Raw genomic sequence first — 17231 nt, 5'->3', positions numbered from 1 at the left:
AGTGAGTGCAAAAGACTATGAATAAGTTGGGGTACTATAGTCGTTTATTAAGCTAAAACAGGCGATTCCGCCCCGGGCTAGACTGTGAGCACTTTGCGTTTATGTTCGCGTTAGTGTTTTCTTTGTGTTTAGGTTGAATTTGCGTTAGTGGTTGCGGTTTGATTTGGTTCGTTTTTTATCTTTCTTTTTTTCGTTTTTGTTTGTGTTTTTTTCTTTGGGTTTGTGTTTGTGTTTTTGGTTGGTTTTGCGTTTGGATTTGGTTTGTTTTCGTTTGCTTTTTCGTTTTTTTTGTGTGTGTTGTTATTGGTTGGTATTGGTGTTTGTGGTTGTGGTTGGGTTTGTTGTTAGGTTTTTGTTTTCGTTTGCTTTTTTGTTTGTTTTTTCTTTGTGTTTGTATTGGTGTTTGTGGTTGGGTTTGTTGTTAGGTTTTTGTTTTCGTTTGTATTTGTAATTGTGTTAGCGTTATGTTTGCGTTTTGTTGTTTTGGTTTTGGTTTGTTGTGGTTTGGGTGGGCAATGCCGGGTTTATGATGATTACTAAACACACAGGTAATGGTCTTTAACAGAAAGGTTTTTCACAGAAGCCAGAGCAGGGCCTGGCCGGGACGGCTAGTATATATATATATATATATATATATATATATATATATATATATATATATATATATATATATATATATATATATATATATATACTTGGTACAGCAAAGTGGTCGGGTGCCCGATAGGGCACTTCCCGGCGCCGCCAATTTGGCAGGCTCCTGCCTTGGGGCAATAGAACACGGGGGCCGGTGCCGGTTGGCCGCAAAGTCCACGAAGTCCAAAATTAACTTCGACTGACCGGCGCCTTATATGAGCTATACTACGGAAAAAAACTTTTGTCGAACGAACCCCCTCCCCTTGATATGTTGTGAAATCGTAGACTGACCCTGGAGGGTAACAAAAAACATTATTCCCGTGGGAAAAATCCCTTAGGGGCTTTAGATTTGTCCAGATGCTGTATTTTAAAGTTTTATGGCACTCGGATAAACGGTGTCGAACCGCATCTGACATTCATTTTTTTAATACACCGTATATAGAGAAGAATCGCTCCCTCCCAGGGCGCCGTCCTTGTGAAATTAAAATGGATGTTTTTACAGAATCCTTCCCTGGAGTGTTTTAATCAACTCCCCAAAGTTTGATGGCGATCGGATGTACTGTGTAAAATCACAATTGACTTTTATTTTTAAATATCGTATATAGAGAAAATTCTCACCCTCCCGGGGCGCCACCCTTGCGAAATTAAAAAGAACATTTTTTTACTGAACCCTTCCTGGAGTGTTTTAATCAACTCCTCAAAGTTTGATAGCGATCGGATGAACGGTGTAAAACCACAATCGACTTTTATTTTTATATACCGTATATAGAGAAAAATTGCACCCTTCCGGGCCGGGGTGCCGCCCTTGCGAAATTAAAAAGAACATTTTTTTTTACTGAACCCTTCCTGGAGTGTTTTAATTAACTCCCCAAAGTTTGATAGCGATCGGATGAACGGTGTAAAACCACAATCGACTGTTATTTTTATATACCGTGTATAGAGAAAAATTGCACCCTTCCGGGGTGCCGCCCTTGCGAAATTAAAAAGAATTTTTTACAAAACCCTTCCATGGAGTGTTTTAATTAACTCCCCAAAGTTTGATGGCGATCGGATGAACAGTGTAAAACCGCAATCGACTTTTATTTTTATACACCGTATATTGAAAAAAATCCCACCCTTCCGGGGCGCCGCCGTTGCGAAATTAAAAAGGATGCTTTTACAGAACACAGTTCTGGAATGTTCTAATGAACTCACCAAAGTTTGATGGTGATCGGATGAACGGTGTGAAACAACAATCGACTTTTATTTTTATATTCCGTATAAAGAGAAAAAACAAACAAATCGAGCCCTGCCGGGGCGCCACCCCTGCAAAATCAAAATATTTTTTTTCGAAGGAACCCCCCCAGGATTATTCTCAACAACTTCCCAAAGTTTGATGGTGATCGGATGAAAGGTGAAGTAATGCATAAAAGACACACACATACACACATACATTGCATCCCCCCTTATATATATATATATATATATCTATCTATAATATAAGCGGGCTGTGTCTGTCCTTCCTTCCTTCCTTCCGTCCGTCATCGCTATAGATTTTGGGACCATAAAAGTTAACTACGCACCATGCTGTGCTTTTCAGTGCACCGCAGTGTCTTATTATAAGTATTAGAGTAGGGTTTGTTTATATAGCGGAATAGAGCTATTTTATAATTTCCACTGTTTGTACAATTTTGCATAACGTAAAGAGAATATTAAATACACGCACATTGCTAAAACATATTAAAAGGATCAATGTCAAATATAGTTTTCGTTAACATTCCTAGAAAAAGTGGATACATTTTAATAACATAATAACAGTACGGTAGAAAAATCAAATTAATTTAACCCTTTTCTAATTTTGACAAAGGAGGTAATTTAAAAATACATTAAACTCATGCTAATAAAAAATGTGAATGCAAATATACGGTCGTCATAGAAGGAATTAGTGTTGCAATAATATAATTAGCAAAATGTGAATGCAAATTATTCGGATGTGTAAGAGGAAATTATTGTTAGAAAATTATAATTAGCATGGATTGATAAAAGGCATTCTTTTATTTATTTTATTCACTGAATGTAGGCCCTACTGTTTATTACTTATAATTTTTAATTAACTATTCAGCACTATTATAGACGCGTCATCACGTTCATTAGGTGCGCAATGGTTTTAGTTATGAAACTCTTTTGTAAATTTTAAAGTACTGGAAAAAAATGCGTGAATGGATAAAGTGAAATATTGTAGGTAAAACACGGATATTTTAAATACTCCCTATTATTTATACTGTTTTCTAATTATTATTCTATCTTTCGGGTTTTATAGGAGAGGCGTAGCGAGGGGGGGGTGGCATATGTCCCCGGGTGCCGACCTCAGGGGGGCGCCAAAGTGGGTTGGAAAAAATTTGCGAGGGGGGGGGGGGGTGGAAATCGAAAGTTTTAGGGGGGGAGGAGGGGTGCAAATCGAAAGTTTGGGGGGGGGGGTGCAAATCACCGGAAAGGGCGCGATTTGGCGCTACGGGCTAGACTGTGAGCAATATGTCTTTATGATTGCATTTAAATTGTGTTTATGTTATGAGTGTTGTGTTTGTTTTTTCGTTTTTTTTTTGCGTTCGTTTGTGTTATGTTTAGTTTTGTTCTGTTCCCAAGTTGGTACATTTAAAAAAGATTTACCGTGGCGGAGCACGGGATGCAGCTAGTATATATATATATATATATATATATATATATATATATATATATATATATATATATATATATATATATATATATATATACATACATATATAGGCCTATATATGGACACTTGGTATTGAGGTGGCGTAAAATTGATACCTCACTCGGGCGCCGGAAAAGGGTCTTTGTGATGTGTTACGTAATTATGTTATGTTGTTGTTAGAAGACTTATGACGTCACATTACGAGCTCTGAAGACATGAGATCTAAAAATAAATGATGTCATCTGAAGTCAAATGATGACATCTGAAAATATATGATAACATCTAAAGAAAAATGTTGATATCTGATGACAAAGTAGAACATCTGAAAAATAAATAATGACATCGAAATAAATGATGTCATCTAAAAACAAACGATGACATATGAAAAAAGATGACATTTGAAGACGTGGTGATATTTGAAGATTAATGAATAAATCTAAGAAACATGGTTAAATATGATAACAAGACACTTCAGATATAATGACATGAAATCTGATGACATGTTAAAGACATGACTTATTGCAGACATAAAATCATTGGATGACATGTGAAGTCATGACATATTGTTGACATGAAGACACATGAAGACGTTTAATGCTACATGTTCACACGTTAAGACGAGCGCCCGATAAGAAATCAATTTTCAAACCGATCGATCAAAAAATCAATTTTCCAAGTTCGATTAGACATGGGACTGAAAGCCTGAGCTACGTCAGCAGGTATACATGGTCAGCACACTACACACTTCGACACACGTTGGCTGATGTTTTGTGGGAACTCGCAGCTAGCACAGTCGCAGCCATAAAGTCAAAGCTACCACAGTCACAGCCATAAAGTCAAAGCTAGCACAGTCAGTCGCAGCCAAGAGGACTTATCAATAAGGTAAAAGAAATCTTTAAATCTAGTAATCAATTGACGGCATGATCTGAGAAAGTCTAGGCCGAATGTGCTAAAACAAAATAAAAGCCAGCGATACCTGGTACTTAAGTATCATGAGTATCGTGAAATCAAGTATCGGTAGGATAAGTATCGGGAGGCTAAGTATCGGTAGGTTAAGTATCGAGAATACAAGTTGAATATCTTCACTTATAAATCCGAGATGGCACAATTTTTTACTTTCTCGTATATACGAAGTATAGAGAAAGTCTTGTAATCGTGCAAAAAAAAAAATCGAGATTTTTGCAAATCTCGACGTTTTGCATCTCACTGATACGGAAAAACATAATTTTGCAATCTTGTCCGTATGTCTGTGTGTCTGTGTGTGTGTGTGTCCGTGTGTAAACACGATAACTTGAGTACCGTTACAGCTAGGTTGATGAAATTTCATATATAAGTATTTTATCAAAATCGTAGATCCGTATCAACTTTTGAGCGATTTCCGACAACCGGAAGTGGTACTTTTTCTACTTTGAATTTTTCAAAAGCCTATAACTTGAGTACTATTTCAGATAGATAAATTAAATTTCACATGTAAGTAAAAGATCTAATTCTCTACCTTCTGTTAAATTTTGAGTAATTTCCGTTGACCGGAAGTAGTAATTTACGCTACTTCCGATTTCTCAAAAAACTAATGTAAATTTTTAAAGTACTAATAATATTGCGCACTATTATGCGCTTTTTTATTCGCGTTCACTTGGTGTGCAATTAATTTGTCTACGAGATTTTATTCTATTTTTAAAACTTTAAGTATTTAAAATGGATTAAAAATCATGTCTAGAAGTCTATAGCCCGAGTTCCCATCCCCTGTTATTTTATATAAGAATATTCGAGAAAGTTTAGGGGAGATCACTCCCGGTTTATTTGAGATTGTTTTATTAAGTCACAAGGTTTATGGGTTTGAATGTTGGTTTGTATGTGGATTTGTAAAACCGTTTTAACATACTCCTAAAACAGCTATAACCCATTCTAATGGAACGATTTCTTTCAAATTCCCTGTTTCTAAGTGAATTTCCGATGACAACGCAATATTATATATATATATATATATATATATATATATATATATATATATATATATATATATATATATATATATATATAACACTATATATATAACACTAACACAAAATAAAACACAAACGCAAGTAAACACAAACGAAAACATTAACGCAGACGCAAACGCAACACGCATAACATAAACACAACTTAAATGCAAACACAAACGCATAGTGCTCACAGTCTAGCACGGGGCGCCAAATCGAACCCAACCCGGGCGCCGGCAGGCTCGCCTGATTCAATTTAGTGAACGACTATAAAACCCCAGCTAGTCCACAAACTGAAAGATAGAAGTAAACATAGAGGACATTGTGGAGTGACTTCTAAAATGTTATTGATTAAAAATAATAAAAGGCAGTATTTAAAATATCCGTGTTTTACCTAGCATATTGCCCTTTATCAATCCATGCAAATTATAATATTCCAACAATAATTCCCTTTTGTAAGTCTCCGGAATTTGCATTCACGTGTTTTTTAATTAGCGTGAGTTGAATTTTAAAAAATTAAAATTATTCAACATTTTAATTAATTACTTTTTTCGACCCTACTGATATTAAAATGTATCAAATTTTTGTAGTAGTCTTGGTGAAAATATTATTTGATATTGATCTGTTTGATGTTTTAGCAATGTGCGTGTATTTAATATTGTGTTCACGTTATGCAAAAGAGTAAAAATTGTGCTATCTATTCAAATTTTTTTAGTCGTTATATAAACAAACCCTGCAAACCGTGGTAAAACCCACGGTGGTTAAATCCTAACGTTAGACTAGATAAAAACACACAAAAAACGTTAACAATTTAATGAAATTTATTGCAAATAATTACAAAGAACCAATATTTAATGAAAGGATGCCAAAAAAAAAAAAAAAAAAAAAAAAAAAAAAACAACTAGATCTAGATAAACCAAAACACGACTAAACAAAACTCAACAAAACATACAAAACACACAACGTTCGATGGAATATTATGTACCTTCTATGCCTCAGATAGTTTAGACAACCTTCCTATCCCCTACGGTAATCGAAACGCCATCTAATGTCCGCACTTAACACACATGTCATATAAACAAAACAACAAACAAAACAATACATACCAAATAATGCATACAAAACACGCCAAGGTCGAAAAAGAAAGAAAACGAGAAACACATCGGCAGCCACATTCATACAAATGATACATATAAAAAGTAAAATATTGTAAAAAAAAAACAACAGCAAATATCTCCACGCACGAGGTGCGCCAAGCGCCCCCTAGAGAAATTGACCAGATCTACATTCTCAACTTGGGTCAAAAGAAAGATTCGAGCGGTCAGTCGGTTTATATACCATGTGACATGGCCGGAAGTTAAGCCCAGTAGCCGTTGTCCAGTAGAACATTCACGCACAGATTCGCACACAAAAATATAATACAAAATAAATCATCCATTCACCCGCTCACAAATCTAATATATAAAGCTCAATTCTGTATGTAACACATATGTTTGTCGTGGATCTTAGATGGATTTAAGTGTTAGATAATTAAAGTCCTTATGGTCTAAATTTATGAGTTAAAAAATTAATATTGAAAGTTTTGGGTACTATAGTCGTTTATTAAGCTAAAACAGGCGATTCCGTCCCGGGCTAGACTGTGAGCACTTTGCGTTTATGTTCGCGTTAGTGTTTTCTTTGTGTTTAGGTTGGGTTTGCGTTAGTGGTTGCGGTTTGATTTGTTTCGTTTTTGTTCTTTCTTTTTTCGTTTTTGTTTTTGTTTTTTCTTTGGGTTTGTATTTGTGTTTTTGGTTGGTTTTGCGTTTGGATTTGGTTTGTTTTCGTTTGCTTTTTCGTTTTTTGTGTGTGTTGTTATTGGTTGGTATTGGTGTTTGTGGTTGTGGTTGGGTTTGTTGTTAGGTTTTTGTTTTCGTTTGCTTTTTTGTTTGTTTTTTCTTTGTGTTTGTATTGGTGTTTGTGGTTGTGGTTGGGTTTGTTCTTAGGTTTTTGTTTACGTTTGTATTTGTAATTGTGTTAGCGTTATGTTTGCGTTTTGTTGTTTTGGTTTTGGTTGGTTGTGGTTTGGGTGGGCAATGCCGGATTTATGATGATTACTAAACACACAGGTAATGGTCTTTAACAGAAAGGTTTTTCACAGAAGCCAGAGCAGGGCCTGGCCGGGACGGCTAGTCTAATATATAAAGCTCAGTTCTGTATGTAACGCATATGTTTGTCGTTGGTCTTGGATGGATTTAAGTGTTAGACAATTATCGTGCGCATTTGTCTAAATTTATAAGTTAAAAAATTACTATTGAAAGTGTTGGGAAATAATTTTCATTTTTCAAATTATAGTAATAATTGTCGGCATGTTCATTAAACACAAGTTTTAAAAAAATATAATCTTTTACAAAAATTCTAATTATGTCTTTATTTAGTCCTATAGCACTTACTTCCCTTTGACAAATTAGGAAAACACAATTACTTCCCTTTATAAAACCATTGCATTAGTGGAAAATAATTTACTTTTTATTACTTTGTTTTGGTGTTGGGAAAAAAAAATTACATAATTAGCGGGGATTGATCAAGTGCAAATGTTGTAGGTATTTTACGGATAAGCTTGGAGTATTAAAATTGTTCATTAAATTGAAACAGGCGCGTTCGTTTAAGTGAGTGCAAAAGACTATGAATAAGTTGGGGTACTATAGTCGTTCATTAAGCTAAAACAGGTGATTCCGCCCCGGGCGTTTATGTTCGCGTTAGTGTTTTCTTTGTGTTTAGGTGGGTTTGCGTTAGTGGTTGCGTTTTGATTTGGTTCGTTTTTGTTCTTTCTTTTTTCGTTTTTGTTTGTGTCTTTTTGTTTGGGTTTGTATTTGTGTTTTTGGTTGGTTTTGCGTTTGGATTTGGTTTGTTTTCGTTTGCTTTTTCGTTGTTTTTTTTTGTTGGTATTGGTGTTTGTGGTTGGGTTTGTTGTTAGGTTTTTGTTTTCGTTTGCTTTTTTGTTTGTTTTTTCTTTGTGTTTGTATTGGTGTTTGTGGTTGTGGTTGGGTTTGTTGTTAGGTTTTTGTTTTCGTTTGTATTTGTAATTGTGTTAGCGTTATGTTTGCGTTTTGTTGTTTTGGTTGGTTGTGGTTTGGGTGGGCAATGCCGGGTTTATGATGATTACTAAACACACAGGTAATGGTCTTTAACAGAAAGGTTTTTCACAGAAGCCAGAGCAGGGCCTGGCCGGGACGGCTAGTATATTATAAATTTACCTCGCCACGCGAATGCCCCACACACGAGATGTTTGACACACGAGCCCCTAAGTGAGGGAAGTTTTTACTTTGAAATACGAGAAAAATTTGAGATACAAGGAGTTTAACCCACTCATGGTTTCATCTCCAGATTGTATGGAGCCAGAGACAAACATGGGGCGGGAGACACCCGCCATGCTGAGTGCTATCGTAGAAAAACTGCAAAAGCAGGCCGATGGCCAGCCAGACGATGGTCAACTGGGCGACGACCAGCCGCCAAGGTCAGCGTCCAGAGCAGCCAGCATGGCGCGCGAGAGGTCACTGCTGGGCGAGTCGGACCACATCCTCAGCAAATACAAGAAGAGCGACGAGGAGCTGATGAAAGAGTTTCTCAAGCGGAGCTCCATGGACGACTCGGACAAGAACGATCTGACCCCGCTCATCTGCTGCGCCCTGCAGGGCAAGCTCGAGCTGCTGACCAAGCTGCTGGATGTGGGCGCCGACATGAACGCCCCCAACGGTGCTGGCACAACGCCCTTGATCGCAGCGGCCGCCGCCCACCACGAGCATGTAACACGAGTCCTGCTACAGAATGGGGCCAAGGTCAATCTGGTGGATGCGCGCGGCAACAGTGCACTGATGATTGCCGTGCTTGCCGGGAGTCACGTGACCTTGCTACTGGAACACAAGGCCGACATCCACGTCCGTAACGTTAGCGGTCAGTCAGCGCTCATGCTTGCCGCATACAAGGGCTCAGCGGATGTGGTCAGCTTGCTGATCCAGCAGGGGGCGCTGGTCAACCAGCGGGACCACAAGGGCTGGACGCCCCTCATGTTCAGCGCCCAGTACAACGAGCACTCCACCATCTCGGTCCTCTTAAGTCACGGTGCTGACGTCAACATGTGTGACGTCACCGGTGCCACTGCCCTGCATATCAGCGCGGGTAACGGAAGTCTGGAAACGGTGGAGCTGCTACTCCAGGCTGGGTCAGAGGTCAACCACGTGGACAAAAGGGGCAGCACCGCCCTCATGCAAGCCTGCTGTGGAGATAACCTGACTTGTGTGAAGAAACTTCTGGAGGCCAAAGCCCTGCCCAACACAACGGACGGCACTGGAGCTTCAGCCCTGCATCTAGCTGCAGCCATGGGCTACACGGACATCGTGCAGGAGCTGTTGCTAGCTAACGCCGACGTCAACTTGACTGACGATGACGGCAACAGCCCGCTCATATCTGCCTGCATGAACGGACATGCGGACATTGTCCAGGCCCTGCTGGCCGCGGGAGCAGACGAGCAGGTCATCAACTACAGGCGGGAGACAGTTCTCTCCCTTGCCCTCGGCCTGAACCTGCAGGACATTGTGCAGACAGTGCTCAGCTCTAGAGTCACAGCAGGGGCCTACCCGTTAGTCAACTTTAAGGGGGAGGGCGGTGTCAGCCTGCTGGACTTGGCGGCACGTGCAGGCAGTGCCGAGATGGTCAGCTTGCTGCTCGCACACGGCGCTGAGGCCGCGAGCCCAGAGCGGAAAGTTGGCGCCACGCCGCTCATGTACGCGGTCACGTGTGGCAAGCTCGCCGTCGTCGAGATCCTTCTTAAGGCGGGGTCCCTGGTCAACGCCATCGACGTCAGCGGGAGCACCGCCCTAATCAAGGCCGCCCTACGGGGTCTCGCGCCAACCGTTAACTCGCTTCTAGCCGCAGGCTCCTCAGCTGGTGCCTCTAACGACCGGGGTAGGACAGCGGCCATGTGTGCGGCCTACGGTGGATTCGAAGACATTCTTAATATGCTCCACCGTAGTGGCGCCTCCTTAGAAGACGTGGAGTCGGAGGGCTGGAACTGCCTAATGATAGCAGCCCACAAAGGTCACGTGGACGTGGTCAGATTTCTCCTGGAGAGCCAAGTCTCAGTCAATCAGGTCATGAACAAAGGCCGCTCCGCCCTGGCCCTAGCATCGGAGCACGGCTACACGGCAGTTGTTGAGATGCTGCTGAACAACGGCGCAGACATAAACAAGGCGGACGTGGAGGGGGACACGCCCCTGATTCTCGCCACCCTCAGAGGCCACATCAAAACGGTGAAGCTGCTCATACAGCACGGGGCAGAGGTGGACCGCTGCAACAAAGACGGCCACACGGCCCTGTACGTTAGCGCCCGCGAGAACCTGAAGAAAATCGTCGACGTCCTGGTGGAGGCAGGGGCGGACATCAACAGGAGGAGCAAGAAAGGATTCTTTCCCCTGATGGCGGCCACACAAAGCGCGGACGTGGAGTTGGTTCAACTTCTGCTCAGCTATGGCGCAGACGTCAACACAGTGGACAGGAAAGGCCGGACTGTCTTGATGGTGTCTGCGAACTGTGGGCAGACGCCGCTGGTGCAGCTGTTTCTTGCCAGCGGTGCTGACGTGGATCTGGCCTGCTATGACGGCTGGACTGCTCTAATGTACAGCTGCCAGCACGGGTTCACCGAGTGCATGAAACTTCTGCTCGACAACAAGGCCAAGGTCAACATCAGCGACAACGAAGGCAACTCCGCTCTGTGCATCTGCGCGGCCAACGGTTTCCTCAAGGCGCTCCGTCTGCTCATCGTGTTCGGGGCAACAGCACAAACGCAGAACAGGTCTGGGCGCAGCCCGCTCATCCTGGCCACGTACAACGGTTTCTTGGACATTGTCCAGTACTTGCTGCGTAAAGGAGACGCCAGGAAGACGTGTGAGTTTGTGGACAAGGAGAGGGGTGACACGGCCCTGATCATAGCCGCAAGGAGAGGTCACGCCGACATTGTCAGCACGCTGATTCAAAGCCGGGCCAACGTCAACGCTGAAAACAGGAAGCTGCAAACTGCGCTGTCCGTGGCTGCCAGGTACGGCAGGGAGGAGATCGTGGCGGAGCTCATCAGCAGCGGTGCGGATGTCAACGTGCAGGACCTGCACGGCCACACTGCCCTCATGCTGGCCGTGTCTGCTGGCACGCTGTCCACCCTACAGGCGCTCATCAGTGCCGGGGCTGACATCCACAAGGCAAACAACAGAGGGGAGACGGCCTTGACCTTCGCGGCTAGACACGGACAGTTGGCTGCGGCTCAGCTCCTGCTGGAAAAAGGTCAAGTGACATGTGTGTGTGTGTGTATGTGTGTGTGTGTGTGGTGTGTGTGTGTGGAGTGTGTGTGTTTGGAGTGTGGAGTGGAGTGTGAAGTGGAGTGGAGTGGCAGTAACACATTATATTGTTGGATGTGTCTGTGTGTGTGTGTGTGGAGTGTAGTGTCAGTAACACATCATCTTGTTGGAGGTTGGACCACTTACTTTGCTGGCGAGTTGCTTAGAGGAGGTGTAGTAAAGTAAACATAACTACACCCCTGCCTGCCTGTCCCCATTGAGTAGCGCCCCTGCCTGTCTTTAGCCATTGAGTGGCGCCCGTGGCTGTCTGTCCCCATTTAGTGGCGCCCCTGCCTACCTGTCCCCATTGAGTGGCGCACCTACCTGACTACCTGTCCCCATTGAGTGGCGCCCCTGCCTACCTGTCCCCATTGAGTGGCGCACCTACCTGCCTACCTGTCCCCATTGAGTGGCGCCCCTGCCTGTCATTGAATCCCTCCATTGCTTGCTTGTCACCAGGCGCTGCCGCAGATACCCGAGACACTGAGGGGAACACGCCCAGGTCGGTGGCCAGGTCTAGCGGACACGATGAGGTGTACACGTTAATCGTCTCACTTCAAGGTCAGGGAGGTAAGTGTGTGGCAAGGTATGGGAGGTAAGTGTGTGGTAAGGTAAGGGAGGTAAGTGTGTGGCAAGGTATGGGAGGTAAGTGTGTGGCAAGGTATGGGAGGTAAGTGTGTGGTAAGGTATGGGAGGTAAGTGTGTGGCAAGGTAAGGGAGGTAAGTGTGTGGCAAGGTAAGGGAGGTAAGTGTGTGGTAAGGTAAGGGAGGTAAGTGTGTGGCAAGGTAAGAGAGGTAAGTGTGTGGCAAGGTAAGGGGGGTAAGTGTGTGGCAAGGTATGGGAGGTAAGTGTGTGGCAAGGTAAGGGGGGTAAGTGTGTGGCAAGGTATGGGAGGTAAGTGTGTGGTAAGGTAAGGGAGGTAAGTGTGTGGTAAGGTAAGGGAGGTAAGTGTGTGGCAAGGTAAGTGGGCTAGTGTGTGGCAAGGTAAGGGGGGGGGTAAGTGTGTGGCAAGGTATGGGAGGTAAGTGTGTGGTAAGGTAAGGGATGTAAGTGTGTGGTAAGGTAAGGGAGGTAAGTGTGTGGCAAGGTAAGGGAGGTAAGTGTGTGGCAAGGTAAGGGAGGTAAGTGTGTGGCAAGGTATGGGAGGTAAGTGTGTGGCAAGGTAAGGGGGGTAAGTGTGTGGTAAGGTAAGGGGGGTAAGTGTGTGGTAAGGTAAGGGAGGTAAGTGTGTGGCAAGGTAAGGGAGGTAAGTGTGTGGCAAGGTAAGGGAGGTAAGTGTGTGGCAAGGTAAGGGGGGTAAATGTGTGGCAAGGTAAGGGAGGTAAGTGTGTGGCAAGGTAAGAGAGGTAAGTGTGTGGCAAGGTAAGCGGGGTAAGTGTGTGGCAAGGTAAGGGAGGTAAGTGTGTGGCAAGGTAAGGGAGGTAAGTGTGTGGCAAGGTAAGGGGGTAAGTGTGTGGCAAGGTAAAGGGGGTAAGTGTGTGGCAAGGTATGGGAGGTAAGTGTGTGGCAAGGTAAGGGGGGTAAGTGTGTGGCAAGGTATGGGAGGTAAGTGTGTGGTAAGGTAAGGGAGGTAAGTGTGTGGTAAGGTAAGGGAGGTAAATGTGTGGCAAGGTAAGTGGGCTAGTGTGTGGCAAGGTAAGGGGGGGGGTAAGTGTGTGGCAAGGTATGGGAGGTAAGTGTGTGGTAAGGTAAGGGAGGTAAGTGTGTGGTAAGGTAAGGGAGTTAAGTGTGTGGCAAGGTAAGGGAGGTAAGTGTGTGGCAAGGTAAGGGAGGTAAGTGTGTGGCAAGGTATGGGGGGTAAGTGTGTGGCAAGGTAAGGGAGGTAAGTGTGTGGCAAGGTAAGGGAGGTAAGTGTGTGGCAAGGTAAGGGGGGTAAATGTGTGGCAAGGTATGGGAGGTAAGTGTGTGGTAAGGTATGGGAGGTAAGTGTGTGGCAAGGTAAGGGAGGTAAGTGTGTGGCAAGGTAAGGGAGGTAAGTGTGTGGCAAAGTATGGGAGGTAAGTGTGTGGCAAGGTAAGGGGGGTAAGTGTGTGGCAAGGTATGGGAGGTAAGTGTGTGGTAAGGTAAGGGAGGTAAGTGTGTGGTAAGGTAAGGGAGGTAAATGTGTGGCAAGGTAAGTGGGCTAGTGTGTGGCAAGGTAAGGGGGGGTAAGTGTGTGGCAAGGTATGGGAGGTAAGTGTGTGGTAAGGTAAGGGAGGTAAGTGTGTGGTAAGGTAAGGGAGGTAAGTGTGTGGCAAGGTAAGGGAGGTAAGTGTGTGGCAAGGTAAGGGAGGTAAGTGTGTGGCAAGGTATGGGGGGTAAGTGTGTGGCAAGGTAAGGGGGGTAAGTGTGTGGCAAGGTAAGGGGGGTAAGTGTGTACCACATATAAAGATCGACACTTGTCACGTGACAGATGAAGCAGATCAAACAGCGGGTCACAGTGACCCAACACCCTTAAGACGACCTCAGACAGCCGGGCGCGTGCGGTCAGCAGCCGATGGTATGCGAGTTCAAAGGTCAGGACAATTAGCTCACTTTAGTGCATATTGAGCCTCTATTTGGTTTAATGGTCAGTGAACATTGAGCCTCTATTTGGTTTAATGGTCAGTGAACATTGAGCAGCACTTGACCAAACATTTACTTTCCAACAGCCGCCAGGAGAGCAGAAGGATGAGTTCTACGTCATCAGCAGACGACACAGTTCTGGCAATACGGAACCCGGTCAGTGCCAGCACAGAACTGGCAGAACGGCGGGAAACCTGGCTGACGTTTGACATGGCAGCAGACGAGATGTAAGTTTGGGTTGAACGTCAGATCCCAGTTTGGTTCATAATGCTGTCAAACATCGGCACAAGTATCTTGTGTGAGCAAACTTTCTCATCAAGTACCGTTCTACATGTGAACACATCTGTACATATTCGTCCCACTGCTTTGTTTTCTGCTCGACATTCAGTATGAAAAGATTAAAATATGAAGAAAAAAATCACACGACCTACCATCACGGCAGTCACAAGCCGACTACTAGACCACGATATAGAAGTAAACAAGTATGTTCATCACAGGCCGATCAACGCGCGCCTGTATAGGTGGCGTTGACACCATTCGTGACGTATGTGTGTCGTGACATCTACGATTAGATAGAGATAGCACGATAGCAATACGTCTTATGGTATATCGTGTTGGGCGTTTGTCTTAACCTCCGCCGGACCAGAGTTTCTTACGGGCAGCTCTTCGGGTGGGCTCTGCACCGCCCCGCCCCGAACGAAATGAAATTTATATAGAAAATACATACTTTTAACAGTATCCGCCCCCATAAGACTGACTCACTGAACCCCGTGAGGCTCCATTGAACCCATGTTATAAATCACTGTTCTTTGTGCATGTTTGTACCATGGTCTATCTAAACATGCCTTATCCTGTCTGACTAGGTTGAAAAACTTTATATAGTCTGTCTCTCGAGTATAATGTTGAGCAGCACTGTGATGGTAGAGATAAAAAAAATAGACTACCTAGGCCACTCTAGGTCTACTGACTACGGTACACCTTGGCCACTCTAGGTCTACTGACCACGGTACACCTTGGCCACTCTAGGTCTACTGACCACGGTCGACTTAAGCCACTCTAGGTCTACTGACCACAGTACACCTCGGCCACTCTAGGTCTACTGACTACGGTACACCTTGGCCACTCTAGGTCTACTGACCACGGTACACCTTGGCCACTCTAGGTCTACTGACCACGGTCGACTTAAGCCACTCTAGGTCTACTGACCACAGTACACCTTGGCCACTCTAGGTCTACTGACCACGGTACACCTTGGCCACTCTAGGTCTACTGACTACGGTACACCTTGGCCACTCTAGGTCTACTGACCACGGTACACCTTGGCCACTCTAGGTCAACTGACCACGGTACACCTTGGCCACTCTAGGTCTACTGACCACGGTACACCTTGGCCACTCTAGGTCTACTGACCACGGTACACCTTGGCCACTCTAGGTCAACTGACCACGGTACACCTTGGCCACTCTAGGTCTACTGACCACGGTACACCTTGGCCACTCTAGGTCTACTGACCACGGTACACCTTGGCCACTCTAGGTCTACTGACCACGGTACACCTTGGCCACTCTAGGTCTACTGACCACGGTACACCTTGGCCACTCTAGGTCTACTGACCACGGTACACCTTGGCCACTCTAGGTCTACTGACCACGGTACACCTCGGCCACTCTAGGTCTACTGACCACGGTACAAGCTAAGACTGTTTTTGTTTGGTACTTTGCGATGTCACTTGAGTGAAGCCTGAGGTAGCAGTAAGGATGTAACAACCGCAGCAAGTATTCAAGTATTACGAAACAAACATCAAACCTATACGGGGGTGGGGGCAAAATTTTATAATTCGTCTGAATGGCTTAACCATTTGTTGATGTGTGAACATTTGTTGAGAACATTTTTGATGATGTCAGAACATTTGTTGCGAACATGTTTTCATCTTTTTGGTACAGTGATTTGTTTTCATCTTTTTGGTACAGTGATTTGCTTTCATCTTTTTGGTACAGTGATTTGTTTTCATCTTTTTGGTACAGTGATTTGTTTTCATCTTTTTGGTACAGTGATTTGTTTTCATCTTTTTGGTACAGTGATTTGTTTTCATCTTTTTGGTACAGTGATTTGTTTTCATCTTTTTGGTACAGTGATTCTGACCTATTTGTCCATGGCACCACGCTTGGAGCCCGAAGTTCAGACGAGAGTGACGACACAGTAGATGATGATCTGGACGATGACGTCATCGTGGATTATGACGAAGATGAAATTGTACCAACCGGTGACAACCTTTCAGATTAAATGACCCCACCAAGTGACCCCATCAAGTGACGTCACCAAGTGACGCCACCAACTGACGTCACCAACTGACGTCACCAAGTGACGCCACCAACTGACGTCACCACACGACCAACTCAAATGGAAACGTAGTCTGACATCAATAAAGTTGTACAACAGCCTTGTTTGCTTTGTTTCTGTCATCGGACACGTTTTAATATACTACGTGATTAGGATCACGTTTTGATATGATGCGTGATTAGGATCACGTTTTGATATGATGCGTGATTAGGATCACGTTTTAATGTACTACTTGATTAGGATCACGTTTTGATATGATGCGTGATTAGGATCACGTTTTAATGTACTACTTGATTAGGATCACGTTTTGATATGATGCGTGATTAGGATCACGTTTTGATATACTGCGTGATTAGGATCAAGTTTTGATATACTGCGTGATTAGGGTCACGTTTTGATATACTGCGTGATTAGGATCACGTTTTGATATGATGCGTGATTATGATCACGTTTTGATATGATGCGTGATTAGGATCACGTTTTGATATGATGCGTGATTAGGATCACGTTTTGATATGATGCGTGATTATTTTAGTTTATCTTATAGCGGAGGCAGATTTCTAATGTTGATGTTGGTAGTAGACCTCTAATGATGATGTTGGTAGTAGACCTCTAATGATGATGTTGGTAGTAGAACTCTAATGATGATGTTGGTAGTAGACCTCTAATGATGA

General features: G+C 43.7%; 1 protein-coding gene across 2 annotated transcripts; it reads left to right on the top strand.

Moving 5' to 3' along the window:
* The first annotated feature begins 4032 nt into the window (after positions 1-4032).
* On the top strand, positions 4033-16651 carry LOC131943922 (serine/threonine-protein phosphatase 6 regulatory ankyrin repeat subunit A). Of its 2 annotated transcripts, none has more exons than XM_059304287.1 (6): positions 4033-4210; positions 8674-11619; positions 12132-12233; positions 14066-14168; positions 14304-14444; positions 16350-16651. In XM_059304287.1, the coding sequence occupies exons 2-6, from the start codon at positions 8679-8681 to the stop codon at positions 16498-16500; spliced, it is 3438 nt and encodes a 1145-aa protein (XP_059160270.1). In that variant the 5' UTR covers positions 4033-4210; positions 8674-8678; the 3' UTR covers positions 16501-16651. The 2 variants fall into 2 exon arrangements, with proteins under 2 accessions (XP_059160270.1, XP_059160269.1); XM_059304286.1 differs by having other exon boundaries at positions 12132-12242.
* Positions 16652-17231: the final 580 nt, after the last annotated feature.

The sequence above is a fragment of the Physella acuta genome, unplaced genomic scaffold (genome assembly GCF_028476545.2).
Source record: "Physella acuta isolate Inbredline_101_S28 unplaced genomic scaffold, ASM2847654v3 ptg000473l, whole genome shotgun sequence".
In the NCBI taxonomy this organism is placed as follows: domain Eukaryota; kingdom Metazoa; phylum Mollusca; class Gastropoda; family Physidae; genus Physella; species Physella acuta.
This window is presented reverse-complemented; position numbering and strand designations above follow the sequence as displayed.

What these genes read in the sequence shown, in the direction of transcription:
- LOC131943922 (XM_059304286.1), top strand. Translation starts at nt 8,679, where the DNA reads ATGGAGCCAGAGACAAACATGGGGCGGGAGACACCCGCCATGCTGAGT. An exon ending in CTCACTTCAAGGTCAGGGAG is followed by an intron (nt 12,243 to 14,065) that starts GTAAGTGTGTGG and finishes GTCACGTGACAG; the next exon opens with ATGAAGCAGATCAAACAGCG. An exon ending in GATGGTATGCGAGTTCAAAG is followed by an intron (nt 14,169 to 14,303) that starts GTCAGGACAATT and finishes ACTTTCCAACAG; the next exon opens with CCGCCAGGAGAGCAGAAGGA.